General features: G+C 43.1%; 1 protein-coding gene across 1 annotated transcript in view; it reads right to left on the reverse strand.

Annotated features, from left to right (window-relative positions):
• The window catches only part of PLCH2 (phospholipase C eta 2), a 164,181-nt gene that overhangs the window by 34,737 nt on the left and 104,081 nt on the right, over positions 1-25,363 (reverse strand). The window contains exons 9-12 of the mRNA XM_051988768.1: positions 22,907-23,081; positions 16,696-16,803; positions 12,301-12,456; positions 12,124-12,165 (exon numbers count right to left, since the gene is read on the reverse strand). Coding sequence (XP_051844728.1) covers positions 12,124-12,165; positions 12,301-12,456; positions 16,696-16,803; positions 22,907-23,081 — 481 coding nt within the window. The remainder of the gene's footprint in view (positions 1-12,123; positions 12,166-12,300; positions 12,457-16,695; positions 16,804-22,906; positions 23,082-25,363) is intronic.

Consider the following 25,363-nt stretch of genomic DNA (forward strand, 5'->3'; position numbering starts at 1 on the left):
ATTGACTCTAATTTATAAGAAATCAAACCATTCTCCAATCGATAAATGGTCAAAGGATATGAACAGGCAATTCTCAGACGAAGAAATTGAAACTATTTATAGACATATGAAAATATGCTCCAAATCATTATTAATCAGAGAAATGCAAATTAAGACAACTCTGAGATACCACTACACACCTGTCAGATTGGCTAGAATGACAGGGAAAGATAATGGGGAATGTTGGAGGGGATATGAGAAAACAGGGACACTGATACATTGTTGGTGGAATTGTGAACACAGCCAGCCATTCTGGAGAGCAATTTGGAACTGTGCTCAAAAAGTTATCAAACTGTGCATACCCTTTGATCCAGCAGTGTTTCTACTGGGCTTATAACCCAAAGAGATATTAAAAAAGGGAAAGGGACCTGTATGTGCCAAAATGTTTGTGGCAGCCCTGTTTGTAGTGGCTAGAAGCTGGAAAATGAGTGACTGCCCACTCATTTGGGTCTATGAACGTTATAGAATATTATTGTTCTGTAAGAAATGACCAGCGGGATGAATACAGAGAGGACTGGTGAGACTTACATGAACTGATGCTAAGTGAAATGAGCAGAACCAGGAGATCATTATATACCTCAACAATGATACTGTTTGAGGATGTATTCTGATAGACGGGCATCTCTTCCATAAAGAGAGCTAATTCAGTTTCAATTGATCAAGGATGGACAGAAGCAGCTCCACCCAAAGAACGAACACTGGGAGATGAATATAAACTGCTTGCATGTTTGCTTTTCTTCCCGGGTTATTTCTACCTTCTGAATTCAATTCTCCCTGTGCAACAAGAAAACTGTTCTGTTCTGCACACATATATTATATGTAGGATATACTGTAACCAATTCAACATGTAAAGGACTGCTTGCCATCTGGGGGAGGGGGTGAGGGAGGGAGGGGAAAAATCGGAACAGAAGTGAATGCAAGGGATAATGCTGTAAAAAATTACTCTGGCATGGGGGTCTGTCAATAAAAAGTTATTTAAAAAGATGCAATCATGAGAGCTGGGACAATATTTGTCTATCTTTGTCTCTCCAGATTTTAGCAAAGTCCTTAATAAAATAAATGTTTGTTGATTGATTGATAGGAAGTCCCACAGGTGGGGCTGACAGAGCAAGCCGTGTTAGGCATTTGTCAGTGTACCCCGAGCTCTCCCCGGGAACATGACAATAATAGGAAAAATAATAACTGTAGGATGGTTAGGGGAAGAAGGTCCATGTTGGAAAAGACCTGGGAGCCCAGCTTATTTTATCTTCTCATCTTACAGCGTTAACTGCAGGATTTAGAGCTGGCAAGAAGATACTTTTGAAATACAGCTAAGTTCAACCTGCTTCCTTTTGCAGAACATTATACGGAGGGCTATAGAGATGAACTTATTTACCCGAGGTCACCCAAATTTAGGATTCTTCCCCCACCATTCAATAATGCATAGTAAGTGCTGGACTCTGTCAGGATTATAGACTAAAAGCTGAAATGGACATCTTAATGCCTCCACTTTCCAGATGAAGAAATTGAGACTCATTGGTCACATAAAAAGTATTAAAGTGTCAGAAGCAAGATTTGAGGCCTTCTCTCTCAATATCCAACTCTTCTATTGGATCTATCTGGCCAATTTCCAAAATCAATAATGACTAGACCAGTAGGTCCTTGGTTAACTGGGTTAGGAGGCCTATAGACCCTAAAGATTTATTCTTTTATCAAGGAGGTCACGAGGAAGAAGATTCCAAGGTCCCAAAGATTTCCCAAACCTCAGGATATCTTATCCCTGTCAGCAATAACACTTTATGACCCCGTTTCGGGGTTTCCTGGCAAAGATACTGGATTGATTTGCTGTTTCCTTCAGCTTCTTTTACAGATAAGGGAACTGGGGCAAATAGAGTTGAATGGCTTCACTAGAAGCCTGACAAGGAGTACAAAAAAAAAGAGAAGGGAATGGTGGAGAATGAGATGGATAGATAATGTCATAGAGATAATGAACATTAACTTGAACAGGCTTTGAAAAAATAGAAGAAAACAGAAGGGTCTGGCATCCCATAGTCCATGGGGGTCACAGAGTCAGACTCGATTAAATGACAACAAGGAATCTATTAAATCCGAAGGCTCTCTCCACTCTTGGGACTGTTTTCAGATGGGATAATCAAAGGTATGCTCTAAAAAGGTCGAATGGCTCTCTTTCTCAGGCCATTCTACAGTTTAAAAGAAACTCTGTACTGGGGAATCTTCTCCCCTTCGAGAAACAAACCAAAACTAGAAAAGTGAAGAATATAAAATAATAGTATTTGTAACAACAGTGATTTAAAAATTAGAAAATATTTTCCTTACAACAACCCTATGAGGTAGGTAGATCAAATGTTTCAATTCCCATTTTAGAGATGAGAAGACAAACTCATGGGTGATTCACTGTCTTGGGGCAGTATCTTCTTTCCTATAGATGACAAGGGTTATGACAGAAGATTTGACCAAAGCGTGATCAGATCTAAGATCACAAGTTCACCAGGTCTTAAGCTGGAAGGGAAGACCTTGGAAATCTGCAAGTCCAACTTCTTTGTTTTACAGATAAGTAGACTGATGCCCAGGGAGGTCATGTGACATGTTACATAAATTATAAGTGACAGAGCCTGGATCTAAACCCCCTGATTCCAAATCCTGGGTTCTTTCTCTAGAAATATTCCAGAAAAAATGCAATTGGAAACAGCTAACTACTTGCATTGTCTTAAAAAAACACGCCTCCTGATTTTTATCTTACAGCATCTTGGAGCTCAGAGAGACCTCTGTATCCATCTGGTTGATCACCAATATGGACCGAGTCTCCTTCTGGTCCAACTCATATGAGACTATCCAAATATCTGACAAGTGGTCATCTAGGTTCAATTCAATTTAAGAAGCAACTATTAATCACCTGCTGTATGCTAAGTACTAAAGATAAAGGGACAAAAATGATGAAAGTATCTAACAATAAGGATACAGACAATTGTTGTTCAATTGTCTCAATCACATCTAACTCTTGATGATTTCGTTTGGGGTTTTCTTGGCAAAGATCCTGAAATGGTCTGCTGTTTCCTTTTCTAGCTCATTTTATAGATAAGGAAACTGAGGCAAACAGGATGAAGTAACTTGCTCAGAATGACACACATCAATGGATAAAACTGGATTTGAACTCATGTTCCTGCCTTCTGCAGTGCCAGCTAGCTGTCTCCAAATAAGTTAATACAAAATAATTTCAGAGGATCCAGAAACACTGATAATTAGGGGGAAAAGGATTAGTAGAGGTTTTGTTTAGGAAATAGTACTTGAGCTTAATCTTGATGGAAGCTAGGGATGCTGGGGGCATAAAATATCCGCTGAATAGAAAGGAAAAACAATGCAAGGTCATAGCGGTGGGACTGAATGTTGAATTTAGGAAACAGCAAGGGTATAATTTGGGTAGGAACTCGGAACGTGTGTGTGTGGGAGTAAAGTGACGAGGAAGCCCATTCCACTCGGGGACAGTGCTCATTTCTGGGAAGCTTTCTTTGCCATCTAATTGAAGTTAGCTTTTTGGAACCTTCCTTCATGTTCCCTATTTTGCCCTCTGGGGCCAAGCAGAACAGGCTGATGGCTTTTCCATTGCTTAAAGATAACTCTCCTTTCCCTCTTCAATTTCACAGGTCTCCCACTCTCTTCCATCTTTTACCTCAACTCCCTCCTTTCTACACATGTGTGCACCCATCTATTATTTGATCGCAATGGTAACTGTGAAGTACCAATTTAATGGAAGCTCAGGTGTCAATGGAGCCACCAGGGGAAAGGAGAGATGGAGGAGAAGAGAGGGCTGTCATCGCTCGGGTTTTACTTAAAAGGAAAAGGTAGGCTATATTTACTTAGAGACCTGAAATATTTATTTGTTGTTCTCCGCACTCGTTCAGTGAGTGATACGTTTGAGGCCTTGGGAAAGTGGAGATTTGGGGCCCGAACAGCTCTAACTACAGAAAAGTCTTGTGAGTTCAGGGAATGTAGGATGCTAGGAGTCCACATGGTGAACTACACTACTTACTAACATGGGACTGCAAGCAGGGGATAGAGTGCATGCACGGGATGAGCTCATCACCTGGGAAAACTGGAAAGGGAAGAAGGAATAATGATTGACATATAGATACCAGACCTTTTGGGATGCGGGCAACTAGGTGGAGCAATGGGCTTGGAATCAGAAAAACTCATCTTTGTGAGTTCAAATCTAGCCTCAGATTCTTAGTAGCTGTGAGACCCTGGGCAAGTCACTTTACCCTGTTTGCCTCAGTTTCCTCATCTGTAAAACGAGCTGGAAAAGGAAATAGCAAACTACTAATTGTGTGATCTTGGGCAAGTCCATTTTGCTCAGTTTACCTCAGTTTCCCCATCTATAAAATGATCTGGAGAAGAAAATCTTTGCCAAAAAAACTCAAAATGGAGGAGATTGAAAAACACCAATTTGGGCTTTGTCACCACTAGTAAGTATCTGAAGCACTATTCCAAGCAAGCTCTGCATTGTACAGGTGTCAGGGGTAGGAATGGACCCCACATCTCTTCTGACTTTAAGAACAATAAGTACTGGAGCCACGTATTTGTATCTAGTTATTTGCTTATTGTCTACTCAAGGGCAAAGGCTGTCCTTTACTTTTCTCTGTCTTCTCAGTACTTAGCACAGTGTCTGGCATATAATAAGAGCTTAATAAATACTTTTAATGTTGTTTAGTCATTTTCAGCCATGCCCAATTCTTTGTGACCCCATTTGGGGTTTTCTTGGCAAAAATATTGGAGCGGTTTGCCATTTCCTTCTCTGGATCATTTTATATAAGAGGAAACTGAGGCAAACAAGGCTAAGGGACTTGCCCAGGGTCACACAGCAGGGAAGTATCTGAGGCCAGATTTGAATGTTATTCTTCCTGATTCCAGCTTCAGTGTTCTATCTACTGGCCAACTAGTTGTCTTCAAGGCGGAAAAATTAAATGACTTGTCCGGTATCACATATTAGCGTCTGAAGTCATAGTTGAACTTAAGACTTCCTGAAGTAAAACCCAATGTTTTGTCTGCTATAGGGCCCTACAACGGCCCCATTATGACTATATCCATGTAAATGGAAAAGACAACAAAGTCTCCATGTGATAATGTTGGCCACATTTTGTCCTGCTAAAGAATTAAGAAATATCCTTCCCTCTAGGCTTGGCAGAGGTGGGGACTATGGATGCTAAAAGCTACATACATTGTCAATGTGTTACGTTGTTGAACTGTTTTCTTGCCCTCCCCCACCCCACCTTTTTTGTTTGTTTCTTAAAGGGAAAGGTTCTCCATATTAGTGAAAGGAATGAGGGAGGATATATTAGAAAATTAAAGTGATATATATATATATATATATATATACACATATATGTGTGTGTGTGTGTGTGTATATATATATATATATATTTTTTTTTTTTAAGAAGAGCATTTAGGTGGCACAGCAGATAAAGCAGCAGGCTAAGAGTCTAAAGGTCTGAGTTCAAATGCAGCTTCAGATTCTGGCAAGCTATGTGAACCTAGGCAAGTCACTTCATCCTCCCTGCCTCAGTTTCCTTATTTGTAAAATAGGCCGGAAAAAAAAAAGATAACCCACTCTAGTATCTCCAAGAAAATCCCAGATAGGGACACAGAGACTGAACAACAACAATAGCAATGAATGTGTATTTAAGGCATTGTACATTTTTACAATTCTCCAAGTTGTACCAAGTGTGTTAATGCATTATTTTACATTATCATTACAATCCTCTAAACATCAAGCTATGATTATTATAATAACCACTTTACAAATATCTCATTACAACAACCCTCTAAACATCACATTATGATGATGATTATTATAATGATCACTTTACAAATATCTCATTTATGATTGCAATGTGGGAGGTTGGTGCTATTTTTATCCCTATTTCACAGATGAGGAAATTGAGGTCCAGAGAACTGAAATGACAGGCCTAGGATGATGCAGCTGATTAAGTGTCTGAGGCAGGATTTGACCTCAGACCTTCCTGCTCTTCCGCCTAGGAATAGGGCAGCTGTAGCTCAGGGACTTTTTTGAGAGGCAGTTGGCGTTAAGTGACTTGCTCAGGGTCACACAGCTAGTAAGTGTAAGTATCTGAAATCGGATTTGAACTCAGGTTCTCCCGACTTTAGAACTGGTGTTCTATCCATCTAGGTGCCCAGCTAAAAGACTTTGTCCAACGTGGCTGTGGCTGCACAGGTAACACGAGTCAGAAAGGTCACTCTCAAATCAGCAAGACTGGTGCGGCCACATCGGGCCACATCGGGCCACTCTGGGCCACATCGGGCCACACCGGGCCACACCGGGCCACACCGGAACACTCTAGACCACTCTGGGCCACACCGGGCCACACCGGGCCACACCGGACCATACCGGGCCACTCTGGGCCACACCGGGCCACACCGGGCCACACGGGGCCACACCGGGCCACACGGGGCCACACCGGGCCACACCGGGCCACTCTGGGCCACACTGGGCCACACCGGGCCACGCCAGGCCACACCAGGCCACTCTGGGCCACACGGGGCCACACCGGGCCACTCTGGGTCACACGGGGCTACACCGGGCCATACTGGGCCACACCGGGCCACATGGGGCCACACGGGGCCACACGGCCAAAGAAGTCTCTCAGTAATATCCCAGAATCCCAGCTCTGCAATTGACATAAATGTCCCCCTCCCAGCTCTTCCTTGAAACCTCAAAAAGTAACAGTTACCTGCATCCTTTTAACAATAACACACACACACACACACACACACACACACACACACACACACGTCCCTTTATCCAGGTAGAAACAGCCTCACCTGCTGCACCTAAGGGGGACAGGACCCACAAGTTCCCTCCCAGACTCCAGAGCAAGGCGCCAGAAATCGCCCCGCTCTTTGGCATCTGGATTTGGAGAGGAACCCGCTGGAACAGGAGCTCGGCCTTCCCTGGGACTCATTTGTCAACTAAGGGTTGGGGCAAGGTGACCTCGGAGGTCTCCCTCGGTTACGCTCCGCCTCCCATTAAGCATCGTCTGTCCCTGACGCGTCAAGAGTCATTTCTAGAAACCAACTGTGTCTTCTGTTTCCCCGCTGGCCTCCGCGGACGCCCATTCCTTTCCCCTTTGCTGCCCCCCCTTACTTACGTGACATGATAGATTTACCCGCATTTGGCCCTTCTCTTATATCAGCCATCCCCGTGACACTTAGAGATGTCAAGCACAAGGAGCCGAGATGCTGCCGGCCCCCTCCCCCACCAGCCAGTATCACAATAGGTCTCGGATTGAAAGCCTGGATTCCCAATAACAGAGCATGTTTGATTTGATTTGATTTCCTTCTCTTGGGACCAAAATTGCTTTTATAAATACACTTTCCCTCACTTTCACTTTCACTTTCTATTTCTATCTCTCTGTCTCTCCCTGATCTGTCTCTTTGTGTATCTCTCTGTCTCTGTCTCTCCATCTCTTTCTACCTTTCTCTGTCTCTCTGTGTGTCTCTCTTTCCATCTGTCTCTTTGTCTCTTCCTCTACCTTCCCATCTGTCTCTCTATCTGTCTCTCTCCATCTCTCTCTGTCTTTCTTTCTGTATCTCTTTCTCTGTGTCTCTCTGTCTGTTCTCTTTCTCCATCCCTCCCTCCCCATCTATTCCTGTCTCTCTCTCCATCTCTCTGTCTCTCTTCATCTCTGTCTCTCTGTCTCTCTCTGTCTCTGTCTGTCTGTCTCTCTCTCTCTCTGTCTCTGTCTCTCTCTGTCTCTGTCTCTCTCTGTGTCTCTGTCTCTCTCTCTCTGTCTCTGTCTCTTGCTCTCTCTCTCTGTCTCTGTCTCTCTCTCTCTCTCTCTCTCTCACACACACACACACACACACACACACACACACACACACACACACACAGGCAGAGGCAGCCCATTTTCTCCCTAATTTATTGATGAGCACTCTAGGTAAGGAAAAAGGCCTCTGAAAGTGATATTGATGGCTTATTATGAAAGCCCTCGCCGCCCCATGCCTCGCTACCCTTTAAACATTGCTCGGAACACAGAAGTCACTGAAAACCTAGTATGTCTATAAATATCGGTCGTAATTAAAGGAGGAAAAACACAAGGGCCGCCGCAGGCTCGTATTCCTGCTCATCTGCCCGCAGGGCCCTCGCCGGTCAGCCCAACGCCTGGGCCCAAGCACGATGATGACGAAAATCTGCGCCTCCCCTTCCCTCCCACGGGCTTCCCAGAAGGATCTTTCCGGCTGAACTTCTGCCCTTTCCAAAAGCAAATGTCCCCCTCGACCTCCACCAGCAGCCCTTAGCTCTGTAGCCTCCCAGGGGCCGGGGGGGGGGGCAGAGCACTCGGTATTCCCACTGTAAGTAACTGCAGGAGAGCCATCTTGGGCTCCCTCAGCATCTGAAAAACATGGAGGTCTCTAGGATCAAGGAATTAGAGGGAAATCGCATCATATGTCAGAGGCTCAAAGCTGGACTCTGAGATTCTTGCGACCTTAGAGTCTATTTAGTCCAACTCCACTCATTTTACATTTTACAGATGAGGAAACCGAGGCACAGAGAGTCTTGCCCAAGGGTCATAGGGCCAATGTGTATCAAAAGCAGGATTTGAACCCTGACCCTGAGGCCAAATGCCTCCATTACCTATCCTGCCTCTGGCCACTTCCCCCTGAATTTACAGATAGGGAAACTGAGGCTCAGAGAGAGATAACAAGGTTTCAGGGTAATAATAAACTCATAGCAACTTAGAGTTATAATTGGAAGGGCTCTTAATCCAAGTCCTTCCTTGCACAGAGGAGATCCCACAGGAGGCCAGGGAGCCTTAGAGACTGGCCTGAGGATACACATGCAATAATGATCAAAGGGGGCATGGACACCGGCTGCTCTGCCCCCAGAGCCAGTGGCCTCCCACCTTCCCCTGCTTGCCGTTCCTAGCTGTAGGGACTGAATCCTCCCCCCTCCGAGGAGCATTTCCCCAGGCGTTTCTGCCCCGACGTCTTCTGGCCCCCTCACGTCTTATCTACTTGTGTAGATACGATTCTGGGATCCCGGGCTCGGAACCAGCCATTGAGGAGACGGATCCAAATTGTGTCCCGTCTTTCAAGGCCTAAGGCAAGCCCAGCTTCTTCAGGACTCTGCCAGCCCGTAGAGACACACCCGCCTCAGAAATCCAGCCGCTCTAATAATCTGTACAGGCAATTTCCCCATTCGCCAACACGCTGCCCATTCTTCCATGAGAAAGGCTCCTTGTGCATCTCTCTGCAGCTGGGCTGGGGGCTTCTGGGGGATGGAGAGAGAGATACTTCCCTCTCTATCCGACATCCCTTCCTCCTCCTCTCCCGGGGGAAGGCAAGCGCTTCAAAGGCAGGAAGCGGTTCCTTTTCCCCGGCATCTTTTTTGGACTGAATGTGTGATTTCCTCCTTGGAGGGAAACTCCCTTCCCTGGGTCAGGACCTGTTCTACGACTCACATGCCTGGAACACTGCCCTCTACGCCGCGAGGTTAAGTGTCCTGCTCAGGGTCACACCGTCAGCAAGTATCCAGGGGAAGACTTGAACCTGCCTTTCTGACATTGAGGCTGCTTGAATATACCAGAACTGCCTCTTCAGTTGCATGTAGTCAGCACTGAATAAATGACATTTACTTGTTGTGTGAGCCTGGACAAGTCCCTTAAGCTCAAATTGCCTCCGTTTCTTTCTCCATAAAATGGGGCTAACACTAGCACCTACCTCCTAGACTTGTTGTGAAAATAAAAAATGAAATAATATTTGTAATGCACTTGGCTGATGTTAAAACAGTATATAAATGCTAGCTACTATCATAATTCTTGACAAATCAATTAACATCTTCCTGGACCATGCCAGTAAAGAATGGTGAACAGTAGGCACTCAATGTATGTTCACTAAAGTAGCTGATTGGAAAATGAAGAATGGTGGAAGCTGATTTATTGACAAATCAATTAATATCTTCCTGGACCATGCCAGTAAAGAATGATGGTCTGTATACAGTAGGCACTCAATGTATGTTCACTAAGGCAGCGGACTGGAGAACGAAGCGTGATGGAGCTGGTTTAATCAGCCTCCATGCCCTATTCCTGTCACCAGGTGTGAAGGCTGCTCCACTCAGTGGTTCAGCTCACGGGGACCGTGACGGGGGATCGGCATTGACCTCAGAAGCAGATGAGCCCTAACAGCCAAAGGGGCCATCTTCCTCCACGCAGATGCCCGGGTATTAAAAATAAAGCGCCCCCCGTGAGCAGCAGGGACAAACACAAGACATGCGCTGGGAGCAGTCTTTAAATAGTGCGTTTCTCAGAGTCCTCTGCGTGGCATCAGCTGTGCCATGGCTCGATGCCATGTGGGTGGAAACCAAAACAATTGATGTCTCTAAAAATAATCGGGTCGCGGGTGGGGGGCACAGCCCCGGCTGTTTGTCCCACAACCCTCGGGGGCCACCTCTGCCCCCTCCCCTCCTGGACGCCGCCAGCCAGATGCATGCCCGTACAGGGGCAAGGAGGAGAGGGGGTCAGTGGGCATCTGGCTGCCTGCTGGGATGCTCCCTCCAGCCCCCGCCCACCCAAGGAGAAGCCTCCTCCACACACAGCCCTAGAAAGCTGCAATGTTTGTGTTACCGAGAAGGAAGTCGGGCTGGAGACGCGGGAGACAGGATGGTACGGGCAAGAGCACGGCGGGTTGGAGGCAGGAGGGCTGGGGGCCGGAACGGGCGAGCCGGGCCCACGGCTCCCCGAGCATCGGCCCCCCATCATCCAGCTTCCAAAGAACTGCCCCAGCCGCTGCAAGAGCATGAGGTCTGGGAGAAAGGCCCTTTCCGGTTCCTCCCAACATCTCACAAACGCCAGGAAGCCGGGCAGTAGCTGAGGGCTGGACCACCGTGGGAGGCCAGGAACCGGGCCCTGTCTCTGCTCGGCCAAAATTCTGCTCTGGAGCACTGATTGCCATTTATGTTTGCCCAAGGACACGAATCCCCATGTCCCTCTGCATTAGGTTAAATACCAGAATGGAGCGGGGAAGAAAAGGCAAGAAGGGAAAGAGGCGGAAAACTATGAAGAGGAAGAAAGGAAGCAGCCATAGCTGAAACGTATATAGAATATCCTCCAAACCTTAATGGAGTTTTAAGCTTTAATAACTTCAGGAGTATAAATGCTACAAAGGAGGAAAAATCAACATGTAATTTTGAAAATATTACTTTTAACCTGTATCAGATTGCTTGTTGTCTTGGAGTAGGAGGAAGCAAGGGAAGAAGGTAGAAAAACTAGGAACACAAAGCCTTACAAAAATGAATGTTGAAAACTATTTTTGAAAAATAAAATACTATTAAAAATAAAAATGTGTTTCTTATTCATATTCACTAAAACACCATTTTGAATAATATATCACTCTAGTGATGTTTAACAATTTTATAGCGAAGTTCTAACAATCACTCTAGTCAGTTTTAAAACTTTGTAAGAACTTTGGTCAGCTCCCAACAAATAAGAAGTGGCTGCCTGTGTAATCCTAGCCTTGACATCATTCAAAGAATGAAATTTTGATGCATACGTGTCATGGACTTGACTCCACACAAAAAAGTTCAGTGGAGACAGATTAGGTGAGTAAGGTATCTAAGCAAGAGGATCTCCTGCGTCCCTGCACAGGACTGAGAAAGTGTCATCCAGACGCCTGTTGCAGACACAATGCATGATGGGGTATTGGTGTATATCTTGTTAAAATTAAATTTTATTATTCAAAATTCACAAATCTAAATAAGTGTAAAAGAAATGCAAATCATCAGACTTTTAAAGGATTTTTTTTTGGGTAAATGTGCAGCCTTTATACATCTAAAGTTATTCAAGTTTAAAATTGCCCCAAGACTTTTAGGACACCCTTTATTTAACGTTCATTGACTTTATAGGGATTGCAGGCAAACTCATTTATGACCAATATTATTGCGTCCATTTTTCAGAGGAGAAAACAGAACAATGAAGTGTCTTTCCTTTAGTGGTACAGCTAATTATTGGTCCCTAGGTGTTTCCTAAGTTAAGCTGAAGAGGAGGAACAAACGGAGGAAAAGGGGAGACTCACCATAGATTTGTCTGTGGCTGAGGCACCCAGAGAAGCAAATTTCTGCAAAGAAAAGGATGCAAAGGCCAGAGTCAGGTTATCAAGGGCCCCAGAGGAAGAAAGAAGAAGGGAGAGAGGGGACAGGGTGTGAGGAAGTTCATTGGACATGTTCAGGAGAAAGAAAAATGCAAGGTTCACCTTCTTGCCTTCGGCCTTTTGGCCAAGCTTCCCGGACGGCAGCGTGGAGACAGTAAAATTATTGGGATCTTCACAGTCTCGGATTTTGGATTCCTTTATCAGCGAGTCCAGTTTCTTCTTGGCGATGTTTTCCACTCGTTTCCGATTGGTGGAAGCCTGCGGAAGAAAGAGTCCCCAAGTGAGAATCGCAGTCGTCTGGTTGATCAATCTAATGCACATGCACATGGAAAAGAGTGGAAGCCAAGAGTATCATTTCAGTTTCTTAACTTTGTATTCCGTGCTTAGCACAGTGCCTGGCACATAGTAGGTGCCTAATAAATTTTTTTTTATTGACTAATTGGGTACCTCAATAGTTGTGAATTCTTCCAATAAAAATCAAGCTCCCTGAAGGCGACTACTTAATTTTTGGTTTTGTGCTTGTCTTGTTCAGTAAAATGTCCAGCACATAGTAGGTGTCTTAGGAAATGTTTGCTGAATTGAATTAACCAGCTGGATACAAAAAATGCAGTATGCCATTGAAATCAGGCCCTCCAGCTCTACATAGAAAGACACTTTTAACTTTCCCTGATAAACCAAGAATAGGTCACCAATTGCCTGACCTGCCAAAAGAGGGAAAGTCTAAAACCACCAGGGGCCACTAGATGGCACCATAGTGCATAAAGCATCTGTAGTCGGGAAGATCTGAGTTCAAATGTGGCTACTGTCACTTACTAGCTATGTGACCCTAGCTAAGCCACTTAACCAAATTTGACTCAGTTTTCCCATCTGTCAAATGAGCTAGAGAATAAAATAGTGTCTTCGCCAAGAAAACTCCAACCAGAGTCATGGAGAATCGGACACTATTGAAACAACTGAACGACAAGAACTGGCAAATATTCTGTTCCTGGGAGGACTGAAGATCCCAAAATCAACAGCCATGACTTGTATTCAGCAATAGCATAGCTCGAGCTGGAAGGAAACCCAAAACCATGTAGAGCTACTGAGATAGTCCAGTTAGCTGGAGAGCCTTTCTCCAGGGGAAGGGTAGAAGGGAGACAAATAAAAGCCCATGGGGACGGCCTCTGGTGTGAAAGGAAATCCAAAACCTCTGGGTTTGTTTTTATTGGACCTACTGGTGATTGCACTAAATCTGTAGACACATTTGTACAAAGTTCCCTTCCCTTCATTTGCCTTGATAGAACTCAACACTTATATATAACTTGGACTATTCCCAATGGGTCTACACCATATTCTAGGCTCAGATAATTTCCTGGGTTACACTTACAGGTATGACTTCATTCCCTAGAAACAGACCAAAACTGAGACCCAAGGATGAGGAGCAAACATATGTCTCCTTGTATCCTTTTGTATGAGTGGGTGTTGCACTGATGCTTAGTAGGTTATTTATAAACCCTGCAGTTATATGCTGGGGTGGGGGGGGGAAGAGAGGGAAGGTGGCAGGGAGTCTGTGCTTTTGTTCTTGGAAATTAGCCTGTCATACCCTTACCCCTCTAGAGGTAACTAGATAGCACATTGGAGAGGGTTCTTGGGCCTGGAGTCAGAAAGATCTGAATTAAAATCCAGCCTCAAAAACTTACTATTTGGGGCAGGTAGGTGGTGCAGTGGGTAGAGCATCAGCTGTAAAGTCAGGAGGACCTGAGTTCAAATCTGATCTCAGATACTAGACACTTTCTAGCTATGTAACCCTTGGCACTTAGCCCAATTGCCTCAGCAAAAAATAGATAAATAAGCAAATAAATAAATAAAAGAATGAATGAATAAGCAAATGAATTAAAGAATGAATAAGTACGTAAGTAAAGTGTACAGATCTGGGGCAATGAGGTAACACAGTGGATAGAGCACCAACTCTAAAGTCAGGAGGACCTGAGTTCAAATCTGATCTCAGACACTTAACACTTCCTAGCTGTGTGATCTTAAAAAAACAAAACAAAACAAAAAACCAAAACTTTTAGCTGTGTGATCTTGAGCAAGTCACTTAACTTTATTCCCCAGTTTCTTCATTTGTAAGATGGGGATATTAATAACATCTACTTCCTTAGGTTATTATGAAGATAAAATGAAATGTTGGTAAAATGCTATGTAAAACCTTAAAATGTTACCGTGTATTGTCTATGATATTGTGATATGATGCTAATATTATGAACTCTGACCCATTGATTGAACGAGGGTTGGTTGCTCCCTCCTGGATGCTCTCCAGCTTCCATAAACCCAGATGTGATCTGGCAGGAAACAGGAAGCTTTATCCCTTCCTTTATGACTGAGTTTCTAACTCCTGACTCTCCATTATTGCCCTGCCTGGCAGCAAGGGGTACAGAGGTCTGTTCTCTCTTGGAATACACGGCTCACAATAGTTTAAGAAAAGTTAAGTCACCCTCAGGCGGGTTGGTTTTTAATTTTGAGAAATTCACACTGAGCCATCCTAACCTAATTCACAATGCTCCCTGCCAGCTCTCAAAGAACTGGGAGGAGGCCCATTCCTGGGGAGTTTTCCCCTATAATTGTCATCCCATTTCATGGGCCCTCGGGGGATAATAAAATCCATAGTGACTCAGAGTGGAACTGTAAGACTTTAATCACAGAGCACTGTACGACTTCGGAAATAGCCAAACAATTTGTTTTCCCTGTTTCCTGCAAAGGTTTAAACAGTCATTCTTCCCTCAGGACCATAAAGAGAACTCCTGACTTCTCAATCTTTCATAAAGCTGTCTAGCCCCATCTAGGCCATATAGAAGGGGAACAATACGGTGATAGAAAGACACCCCAGTTGAGAGCGCCATTGAGCGAAGGAAGGCCGGGCTAACAGGGCATCTAGTGATGTTTTATTGTAAGTAATAACCACTGGCTATAAAAGGTAGGCAACAGGATGGACTCCCTGCTCTTAAGACAGCTGGATCTCTCGGGCTGGGCTGGGCTCCTTTTGATTTTTTTTAACTCTTCCAGTCTCGAAAGGAGAGAGGATGATGTACCATTTCCTAGAAGTGGAAAAGGAGACCTAAGGCTCCAGCTACATCGTGATGATCCCATCTGCAGCTTTGCTGCCAGCTGCCTAGAGGAGAAAGGCAGGGAGGGAGAGGACGCTGTTTTTCTGCTCTTTCTCCCTCTCATTTTTCATCCCCGCATAGCTACCAAAGAGATGTTCTCAAAGCTCCCATTGTTCTTGGGCTCAATCACTGCCAGTGACTCCCAGTAACTTCCACAATCAAAGAAAAAGGAAGGAAGAAAGGAAGGGATAGAGGTTGGGAGTGGGGAAAGAAGGAAAGGATTGGGGAAAACATGGTATGGTGAAAAGATTACTCAATTTAGAATCATAGGACCTAGGTCCAAACTCAGGTTTACCCATTATTAGCAATGTAACTCCCCAGCAAGTCTCAAGATGTCACATGAGGTAGGAAGTCAATAGAGAATCAGATTTGAAGTCACGAAAGCTTGAGTTCCAATCGTTTTTTAAATATTATCTGTCTAATCCTGGACAAGTCATTTAACATATCCCAGCCTTGATTTCCACATCTGTAAAATGAAGGACTTGTACTCAGCCTGACATCTTCTAATGAATACATGATCCCTCTTAAACCTCGAAAAACATTTTATTTAGTACCTACTTTTATCAAACCTAAGTTCCAAGCACTGGGGACATAAGAACAAAAGTGAGTCAGTCTTGGCTCTCAAGGAGCTTATGTGCTGATAAACCTGACGTAGACTGAGCAAACACCTTCCCCTGGGACGGTCTTCAAAGCATCCATGTCCATCCTAGGGTAGGATAGCTTTGTAGTAAAATCACTAGCACTGGAGTCAACAGTCCTCAGATTGGAATCCTGTCTCTGATCCTTACTACTTATGTGACCTTAAACAAGTCACCGAGCCTCAGTTTCCTCATTTGTAAAATGAGAAAATTAGACTAAGGTTTCTTCCGGCTTTAAATCTATTACCCAAAGGGAACCTTGGAGCAAAAAATGCCATGAAGAAGAATATTCTAGCTGGAGATCATTGCAAATATGGGCCTGGGATGCTCAGGCTGTGCGTGGGTTAGTCGGAGTTCATTTGCTCTTCCGCATCCCCAGCATCAAATCTATTTACAGGGCTTCACAAGAACATTTCCCTTTGAACTGTGCCATCTTACTGGTTAAAAGACCTTCCACCCGGCAAGCCCCCTTGCCCTCCCACTTATTTTTAGTCTCCCTTTCCTGACTCCTGAACTTCAAGTGGGAGTCCCATATGTCATCTCTTAAGGATGCTGCCGCCCCATTTTTCCCTTCTGGCTGTCTCTTTAGACACGCTACTTCCTGGGTTCCAATCAACTTTGCGTGCCTCCTGAACCAATGAAAATGGGAGTCGCCTGAAAGCCCGAGGTTCATGGCTAGTGTTTTTGCCCAAGGCCTGAGGGACTCTCTGACTTACATCTCCATTCATGAGCTTACAGTCATCATCAATTTCATCAGCGCTGTCTTCATCTGATACATCCCCCTCTTCTGCATCTTCACTGATATTAGCTGGGAGTTTCTTTCCCTGAGGAAAAAAATAGGGTGTCAGATGGTGAGATTAAATAAGGCAAGAAAAGAAAGACAAAGCAGATGGGGGAGTTCGGTGCCCTTGGTTACCTCATAGCCACGCTCTCTTCCCCTGGATTCCTTCTCCCTTCCCGGCTTTCCTGACACTGTCTTCTCCTGGTTCTTCTCCTGCAGATCTGACCTCGCTATGGGGTATGGGCATTTTAGTCCACTTAACTACATAATTCCCAAAATGGTTGTATTGATTCACAGTTCACCCATAATACACTAGTGTGCTTATCTAGCCCTGACTCCTCCAACAACCACTATTCCCACCTTTTATTATCTTTGACAATTTGCAGGGTTCGAGCTGAAACCTCAGGGGTCTTTTGATCTGCAGTTCTCTTAATAGTAGGGATTCGGAGCATTCTTTCCTATGCTTGTTAACAGTTAGTGATTTTTCTTTTGAGAAACTTGTTCCTATCCTGTGGCCATTTCTTTATTAGGGAATGGGTTTGGGTCTTAGGCTTATCTGTTAGATGATTTTAATTATCTTGTTTGCCAAAGTTAATACAAAGAATTATTCCCCATTTCCCTGTTTTTCTTCTAATCCTAAGCACATTATTGTGATCTGTGCATAAGCTTTTCTGTTTCATGTAATCAAAATTATCTATTTTAATTTTTGTAGTTGCCTCTGTCTCTCGTTTCCTTAAGAATACATCTCCCAACTGATAACACAAGGACTAATCACAGTTCTGGAAAACTCATGATGGGTTCTGCTGCCCACATCCAGATTGAGAATGATGATGGGCTCAAGAATGCAGATCGAGGCATATATTTTTGGACATGACAACTGTGGGAATTTGTTTTGCTTGACTGTATGTGTTTATAACAGGTTTTATTTTTCTTGCTTTTTCAAAGGAGGGGAAGAGGAAGATAGAAAGAAAATAATTTGAAGCTAAAAATATAATAAAATTGACTTAAAAATAAAATACTAAAATCTCCCCCTCCCCAAAGAATATTTTATCCATCCATAACTCTGAATCATGAAGTGATTTGCTTCTAATTTTTTTTGGCATGTTTTAAAATATTAAGGTCACACACTTATTTAGAATTTATTATAGAATATGTTGTAACATGTTGGTCTAAACTTGATTTCTGCCAGACTGTTTTCTATTACGCCAACTGCCTTTTGGACATCTTGAACTGGATATCTACTAGGCATCTCAAACTCAACATGTTTAAAAATTGAATTCATTATCTTCCACTATTAACCTTTCTTTCTTCCAAATTTTTCTTTTTCTGTTTAGAGCACTCCTATCCTCCCAGTTATCTGGCCTCTCCCTTCTCTATCAGCCTTCTCCCCACTTTATTCCCTCCCAGGTACTTTGTAATCTAGAGACACTGGTCTCTTGACTATTCCTTACATGCGATCTTCCACTTCCACTCTCCATGCTTTTGTATGGCTAACCCTCAAACCCAGAATGTCATCCCTTCTTGCTCCCACCTCTTTACTTCAAGACGGAGCTCAAATCTCACCTTCATCAGGAGTCCTTTCCTGATTAGCACCATGGTCAGCGCCTCCTTTAAAGCTACCTTCGACCTATGCTGCATATGCTTTATCTGTGTATATGTTTGTATAAAACACATGAGTCTTCCTGACTCCAAGCCCAGCACTCTATTCTCTCTGCCAGACTACAAACTCCTTGGGGACAGGGAGCCTGCTTTTACCTTTCTTTCTGTCTGTGCAGCACTTAACACACTGTCTGGCACCAAGTAGGCATTTAACAATTTCTTGTTGAGTCATCAGATTTTCCTATTGCATGACTCTAGGTAAGTTCTTTCCCTCTCTTGGGAGTCTTCAGTTTTCTCTTTTGTGAAAGAAGGGAATGGATGAGCTCATTTCTTTCTCTCTTTTTTTGCTTTATTGGGGTAAAGTGACTTGCCCAGGGTCACACAGCTAGGAAATATTAAGTGCCTGAGACCAAATTTGAACTCAGATCATCCTGACTTCAGGGCTAGTGTTCTATCCATTGCATCACCTAGCTGTCCCCAAGGATGAGCTCATTTCTTTCTTTTGTTTTTGCTTTTGCTTTTTTGCTGAGATAATTGGGGTTAAGTGTCTTGCCCAGGGTCACACAGCTAGGAAGTATGGGCTAGTGCTCTATCATTGCATCACCTAACTGTCCCCAAGGATGAGCTCATTTCTTTCTTTTCTTTTCTTTTTTTTTGCTGAGGCAATTGGGGTTAAGTGTCTTGCTCAGGGTCACACAGCTAGGCAGTATTAAGTGTCTGAGACCAGATTTGAACTCAGGTCATCCTGACTTCAGGGCTAGTGCTGCATCACCTAGCTGTCCCCAAGGATGAGCTCATTTCTAGGTACCTTCCTAATCTAAATCTATGCTCCTAAATTGAGCTTGCAAGTCCACTGGGACCTGAAGGTCTTTTTCATATATGGATTGTTGCACAGTTTCCCTGTGACTCCCCCAAGACCATTGATTGTTAACAGCAGAAGCCAGCCTCAGCCTTTCCCTGCTTCTGGTGCCAAGCTTTTTCTCTCACCAAGAAGGAAGAAGAAGAGTTCATTCTGTGTCTGAGCTGTGAATCAGTTACACTCAACTTTGCTTCTGTATGAGACCAGCAGGGGAGCCTTTAGCATGTGCCCCAAGGGAAGGTTTCGGAGAGCTGGCTGTCCAATTAGGGTCCTCAATTCTTTCCCTGTCTACTAAGAATAAGATTGTGGCAATCTGCAATTGCTGCCTTCAGGACATAGCTTCAAAACCCTTCAGAAGCCAGGGCCAGAGGCAGAGAAGAGGGTTCAATTGAAAGGCCTGACCTGCCTCAATCAGGGGCTAAGTGACTTTTCCTGGAAATGGACACTTCATTAGGGAGAGACAAGTTTCTCTGATGCTATCAGCCAGAAAGGCCCCCTGGATGCAGGACCATGGACAGCACCATCACACGTTACAAGAGTATGCGTTCTCCCAGGGCTGATTCCCCCTCCAGGCACCCAGAGCCTGGCAGATATAAGATGATGAGATCATAGATTGGGAGGTGAAAGAGACCCCTAGAGGTCATCTAGATTTACAGTTATGGAAACTGAGATACAGAGAGGTTTGATTAGATTGCGGATTCGTTAAGGGCAGGCACTTCTTTTGCCTCTTTTTGTATCTTCAGCACTTGGCACAGTGCCTGGCACATAGTAGTCACTTAATAAATGTTTATTGAATTGAAGTGAAGTGAAGTGACTTTGCAGACTCCCATAAGTAGTAAGGAACAAAGCAGGAATTCAAACCCAGTCTCTCTGACCTCATTTCTAGCACCGTTTCCATGGTAACTTGTTGCTTCCAAAGCAGCTATAGTTTCTGAGAGGTTGCCTGGATTTCTTAGAGCACAGTGTCTGGTACACAGTAACTGCTTAATAAATGCTCTATTTTTTATGAGGTACTAAGTGGAACAGTAGATAGTACACTGGGTCTAGAGTGAGGAAGACTTGAGTTCAAATTATGTCTTATTTACTTACTGGCTGTGTGACCATGAACTTCACTTATCTTATGTCTGCCTCAGTCTCCTCATCTGTAAAATGGGGACAATAGTAGCATCTATCTTCCAGGGATTGTTGTAAGTATCAAAAGAAATTAGAATTGTAAAGTGTTCACTTTAGCACAGTGCCTGGCACATTGTAAGTGCTATATAAAGGTTAGCTATTATTATTGCTATTATTTATTATTATTGAATGTGTCAAGGACAAAAATTCAATACTCTAGAACCATAGTATTGTGACATTATGGGAATATCAATGGATTTAGAGCTGGTGATCTTGGGGAAGTTTCTTAACTATTGGTTCTCAATTTGTTAATCTTTAAATGTGGGGGTTATTTGAGGTCATTTCTAAGACCTCTTTCAGTTTCAGTGCTGTAATCTCTGGGTTAGAAGAAACATTAAAGATAATCTACACTAATCTCTTCATTTTAAAATTGGGGAAACTGAGGCCCAGAGTGATCTAGGTTAAATTAATTACCCAAGATCACACTGGCAGAAGTGGGAGTATAATCATAGAATCTTAGGTCTGGGAAGGATCACAAGGTGCATTTACTTTACTTGAATAGGAGTTTCGTGGATAACATTCCCAAAACAGTGATCATCTAAGTCTTGAAGCCTTCCAGAGATAGGGAAGCCCATTCCTCAGAGACTCCATCCCTTTTTTTGGATAGCTCTGATTCTTAGAACCATTTCCCTTGTATGGAACTGAAATTAGCAAGGTGATAACTTGGAAAGAACATTGGATTTAGAGATAGTGGACCTGGATTTTATGATATTTTTTATGTGAGTCATTTCATCTCTATATGTTCCAGTCTTCTCATCTGTAAAATGGGAAGTAGGGCAAGTAGGTGGCACAGTGGTTAGACTGCTAGATCTTAAATCTGGAGGACCTGAGTACAAATCTGGCTTCAGACACTTACAAGCTATATGACTCTAAGCAAGTCCTTTTATCCTGTTTGCCTCAGTTTTCTCATCTATAAAATGACTTTGAGAAGGAAATGGCAAACGACTCCCCTCTATTTGCCAAAAAAACCCAAAACAAAAACAAAAACAAATGGGATCACAAAAAAGAGCCATGACTGAAACAACTGACTAATAAAAATGGGAGCTGGGCTGGACTTTTGGACCTCTGAAATCTCTTACAGCTTTAGGGCTAAGAGCCTATTATTCCATTTTATCTTTGGGCCTCAGTTTCCTCATCTGTCAAAATAAAGGGACTGAATTAGATGACTTTCAAGATCCCTAGTCTCTCAAACTAGAAACTTGCATTCTCTGTATCAATTCTGGCTTCTGAGACCAGGTAAAACCTGGAACAGAACTAGATAGCTAGAGTTCTGGGCCAGGTTATTTTCTGCAAAATCACATTGCATTTGACAGTATAAATCTTCTTTTTGTTATTCTCCCATCCCAGGAATGTGCTGGAGCCAAAACATACAGGCGCTTGAGAGCCAATTGTTAAATTTTCAGTATGAGCATTTACATCCTGGAAATAAGCAAATGTTCCTAATCAGAATTTCATTTATTGTTTTTTCAATTGCCTAGGACTTTAAAAAGTGATGGAGAAAAGGTGAGTGATGCATATTAAATTTAAAGTTTGCCCTGAATTTTCATAGAGCTGGTTATTAAACATTTAACAGCACACCTGTGTTCCAATATGCATGAGAATCTAAAGTGGGGAGAGAGAAGTCTGGAGGCCAAACCTCTTTTCCTTCTCTGATATTTGAACTCTCCAGACTTGATTGAAAAATCATAGGAACATAGACTTCTATTTTAAATAGCACTTCATTTTTTTCCAATTACATGTAAAGATAATTTTTAATATTCATTTTTAAAAATTGAATTCTAAATCTTTCTCCCTTCCTGAAATGGTAAGAACTTGATATGGGTTATAGAGGAACATTTATTAGAGTTGGAAGATTTCCTAGAAGCCATCTAGTCCAGTCCTTTCATTTTATAAATGGGGAAACTAAAGCTGAAAGAAGTTCAATGCCTCATATAGGGTAACAGAGGCACTAAGGATCTGAGAAAAGATTCAAATTCAGATCTTCCTGACACCATTTTCCTAGTACCTTTTCCATTATGTCACTTAGCTTCTCCATCTCACTCCTGAGCTCCAAACTTCCATCATTAACCATCTGCTGCACATCTCTACTTGGCTCCCGTGGCATCTCAAAGTCAAGGTAAGCAAATTAAAAACTCATTAACCTCCCTTCAAATGCCCATCCTCATTTTGAGGATTTCTGGTACGAGCACAACTCTCCTTTCAGTCACTCATGTTTTCAAACTTAAAATCATTTATGAAATACAGGAAAAAAATCACCTTTTTTAAAAATGAAAGATATATTTGTCTCTATTAAGATTATTCATTCTAATAGATTAATTTTAGTAATCTTAATCTATTAATCTTTTTAGATTTCTTTTTTCAGTTATGATTTCCAAAACTATTGAGCTTGGGGTCAATTAAAAACACCAGATCGTTTTTAGACAAGTTGATACCTCTGAAGAACCCCTGGCCCTCCCCCAGCTCCTCAGGCAGTGTGTTACAATTCTAGGAAGTCCAGGACAGGCAGGGCCTTTACCTTCACTAAGATCTTGCCCTTCAGCTTCTCAGGAGATGGAAGAGTGGTCGAATCTTCCTCACTGCTCACTGTTGACAAGTCCAGTTTGTCCCCTAGGATGTCAATCAGGTACTGCGCCATCTTCTTCTGCTGAAGGACACTGCAGTGGTTCTCGATGGACAGGATCACTGGATACCTGGGAGGAAAGGGGAGGAAGAGGGGCAAATAAGAAGAGCTGACTCAACTGTTAGACCCCTGGCACTAATGAACAGAATAGAGAAAAGTGCCTTAGTCAGGAAACAGAGATAAAAGGAAGGTCATAGGACAATAAGAATGATCTGGGCTGATGAGGTTCTGGCATCAATTATGGACTTTGCAGAAAATGTACGTTTCAAAGAGGGAGGGAAGTGAAGACAATTGAGGAAGGAGGCACATGGAGAAGGAAGGAAGAAAGAGTTGAAATGGAAGAAGGAAAAGAAGGAAATAAAGGGAAAAGAAGGAAAAAAGGGAAGAAAATGAGAAAGAGGAAAGGAGAGAAGAATAGAGACAAAGTGAGAGATGAAGGAAGGAAGGAAAATGAAAGGAAAGAAGGAAAAAAGGGAAGAAAATGAGAAAGAGGAAAGGAGAGAAGAATAGAGACAAAGAGAGATGAAGGAAGGAAGGAAAATGAAAGGAAAGAAGGAAGGAAAGAAAAAAGGAAAAGAAAGAAAAGGAAGAAAGGAAAAGAAGGAAGGAAGGGGAAAGGAAAGGAAAGAAGGAAGGAAAGGAAAGAAGGAAGGAAAGGAAAGAAAGAAAAGGAAGAAAGGAAAGAAAGAAAGGAAAAAAGAGAAAGAAGGAAGGAAAGGAAAGGAAAGAAAGAAGGACAAAAAGGAGAAAGGAAAGAAAGAAACTAAGGAGGGAATGGAAGGAAAAGAAGGAAGGAAGAAACAAAGAAAGAAAAGATAAGAGGAGAGAGAGGAAGAAAAAGAGAGAAAAGGAGAAAGATCAAAGGAGATAGAAGAAAAGGGAGAGAGAAAGGAAAGGGAAAGATGAGAGAGGGAAAAGAAGAGAAGGGAAAGAAGGAACAGAAGGAAGGAGAGAGAACAGAGGAAAAGAGATAGAGGAAGAGAATGAGAACAGAGAAGGAAGGAAGGGGAAAGGAAAGGAGGATAAAGAAGACGGGAGCAGGCCAGGAGGAGATAAGAAAGGAAAACAGGGGGAGAGGAGCAGAGTCAACAAGCAGATAGACAAAACAAAAAAGACACGAGAGTTTCCAAACTACAATGAACTAAAAAACATTTATTAAACCTACTATATGTAGGCAGGGAAGAAGGGCAGGGATAGTTGGATCATAGATTTAGAGCTAGAAGGACTATTTTAATCATCCAGGGCAACCTGTAGCCATCTCATCCAGCCCTCCTCACTTTACAATGAGGAAACAAAGCCCATGTGTGCAGTTATATCTATTCTATCTCCCTCTCTCTCTATCTAGCTATCTCTCTGTATGTTTGTCTCTGTCTGTCTATCTGTCTCCTCTGTCTGTGTCCCTCTTTCTATGTCTCTATCTCAGTCTGTCTTTCTCCTCTGTTTCTGTCTGCCTGTTTCTCTTGCTTTCTCTCTGTCTCTGTGTCTCTCTCCAAGATAAGACTTGAACCCCACCTCCCAGCCCTTCTTCCCCCAAAGGCAGCCCGCATGCCTCAGTGAGCTAAGTCAGCAGGACTTGGATTCTAAACCGGCCTCAGACCCTTCCTAGCTGTGGGTCTCTGGGGCAAACTCTTCTCTCACTTCCTCATTGCCTCATTAGGAAAATGAGGATACATGTGGTTCCCTACCTCCCAGGCTCAAATGAGATGATGTGTGTGGGAAGCCCTCTATAGACCTTAATACTCTATGGAAATGTCAGCTATTATTGCTATTACAATTCTCCATCTCAGAGCAGAATGTATTATTGTAATCACATTATTATGTAGATATTATTATAATAGCAATGAATTACATCACACTTTAAGCACCTTCTTCAGAATCCTTCCAGCCCAGATCATTTCTATTAATCTTTTACCTATGACCCTCCCAATCAAGTCCACTTAAAGATATTAAGTTCCCATTGGGGCACCATGGGAACCCTTTTAGCCCCAGGCAATCACCACATGCTATATCTATTAGCCTTTTCTCGATCCTAATCCTTTCTCATCTCTCTGCAGCCTTTTACCTCTTCACATTGATACTCTCACTTTTCTAACTTTTCAGTATATCCCCATCTCTCCTGGTTCTCCTCCTACTTGCCTAACCACTCCTTCTCTGTCTCCTTTGCCAGATCTTCCTCAACAACATGTCCATTAAGGATGTATGTCTTCCCTTATCCCCTATCCTGGACTTTTTTTCTCTTCTCCCTTTATGTTATTTCATCATGTGATTTTAACTGATTCTCAAATCTACTTAACCAGAGTTTGAACCTCTCTCCTGATCTCCAGTCTCAATTCTCCAGTTATCTCTTGGACC

Source organism: Antechinus flavipes, chromosome 3 (genome assembly GCF_016432865.1).
Source record: "Antechinus flavipes isolate AdamAnt ecotype Samford, QLD, Australia chromosome 3, AdamAnt_v2, whole genome shotgun sequence".
In the NCBI taxonomy this organism is placed as follows: domain Eukaryota; kingdom Metazoa; phylum Chordata; class Mammalia; order Dasyuromorphia; family Dasyuridae; genus Antechinus; species Antechinus flavipes.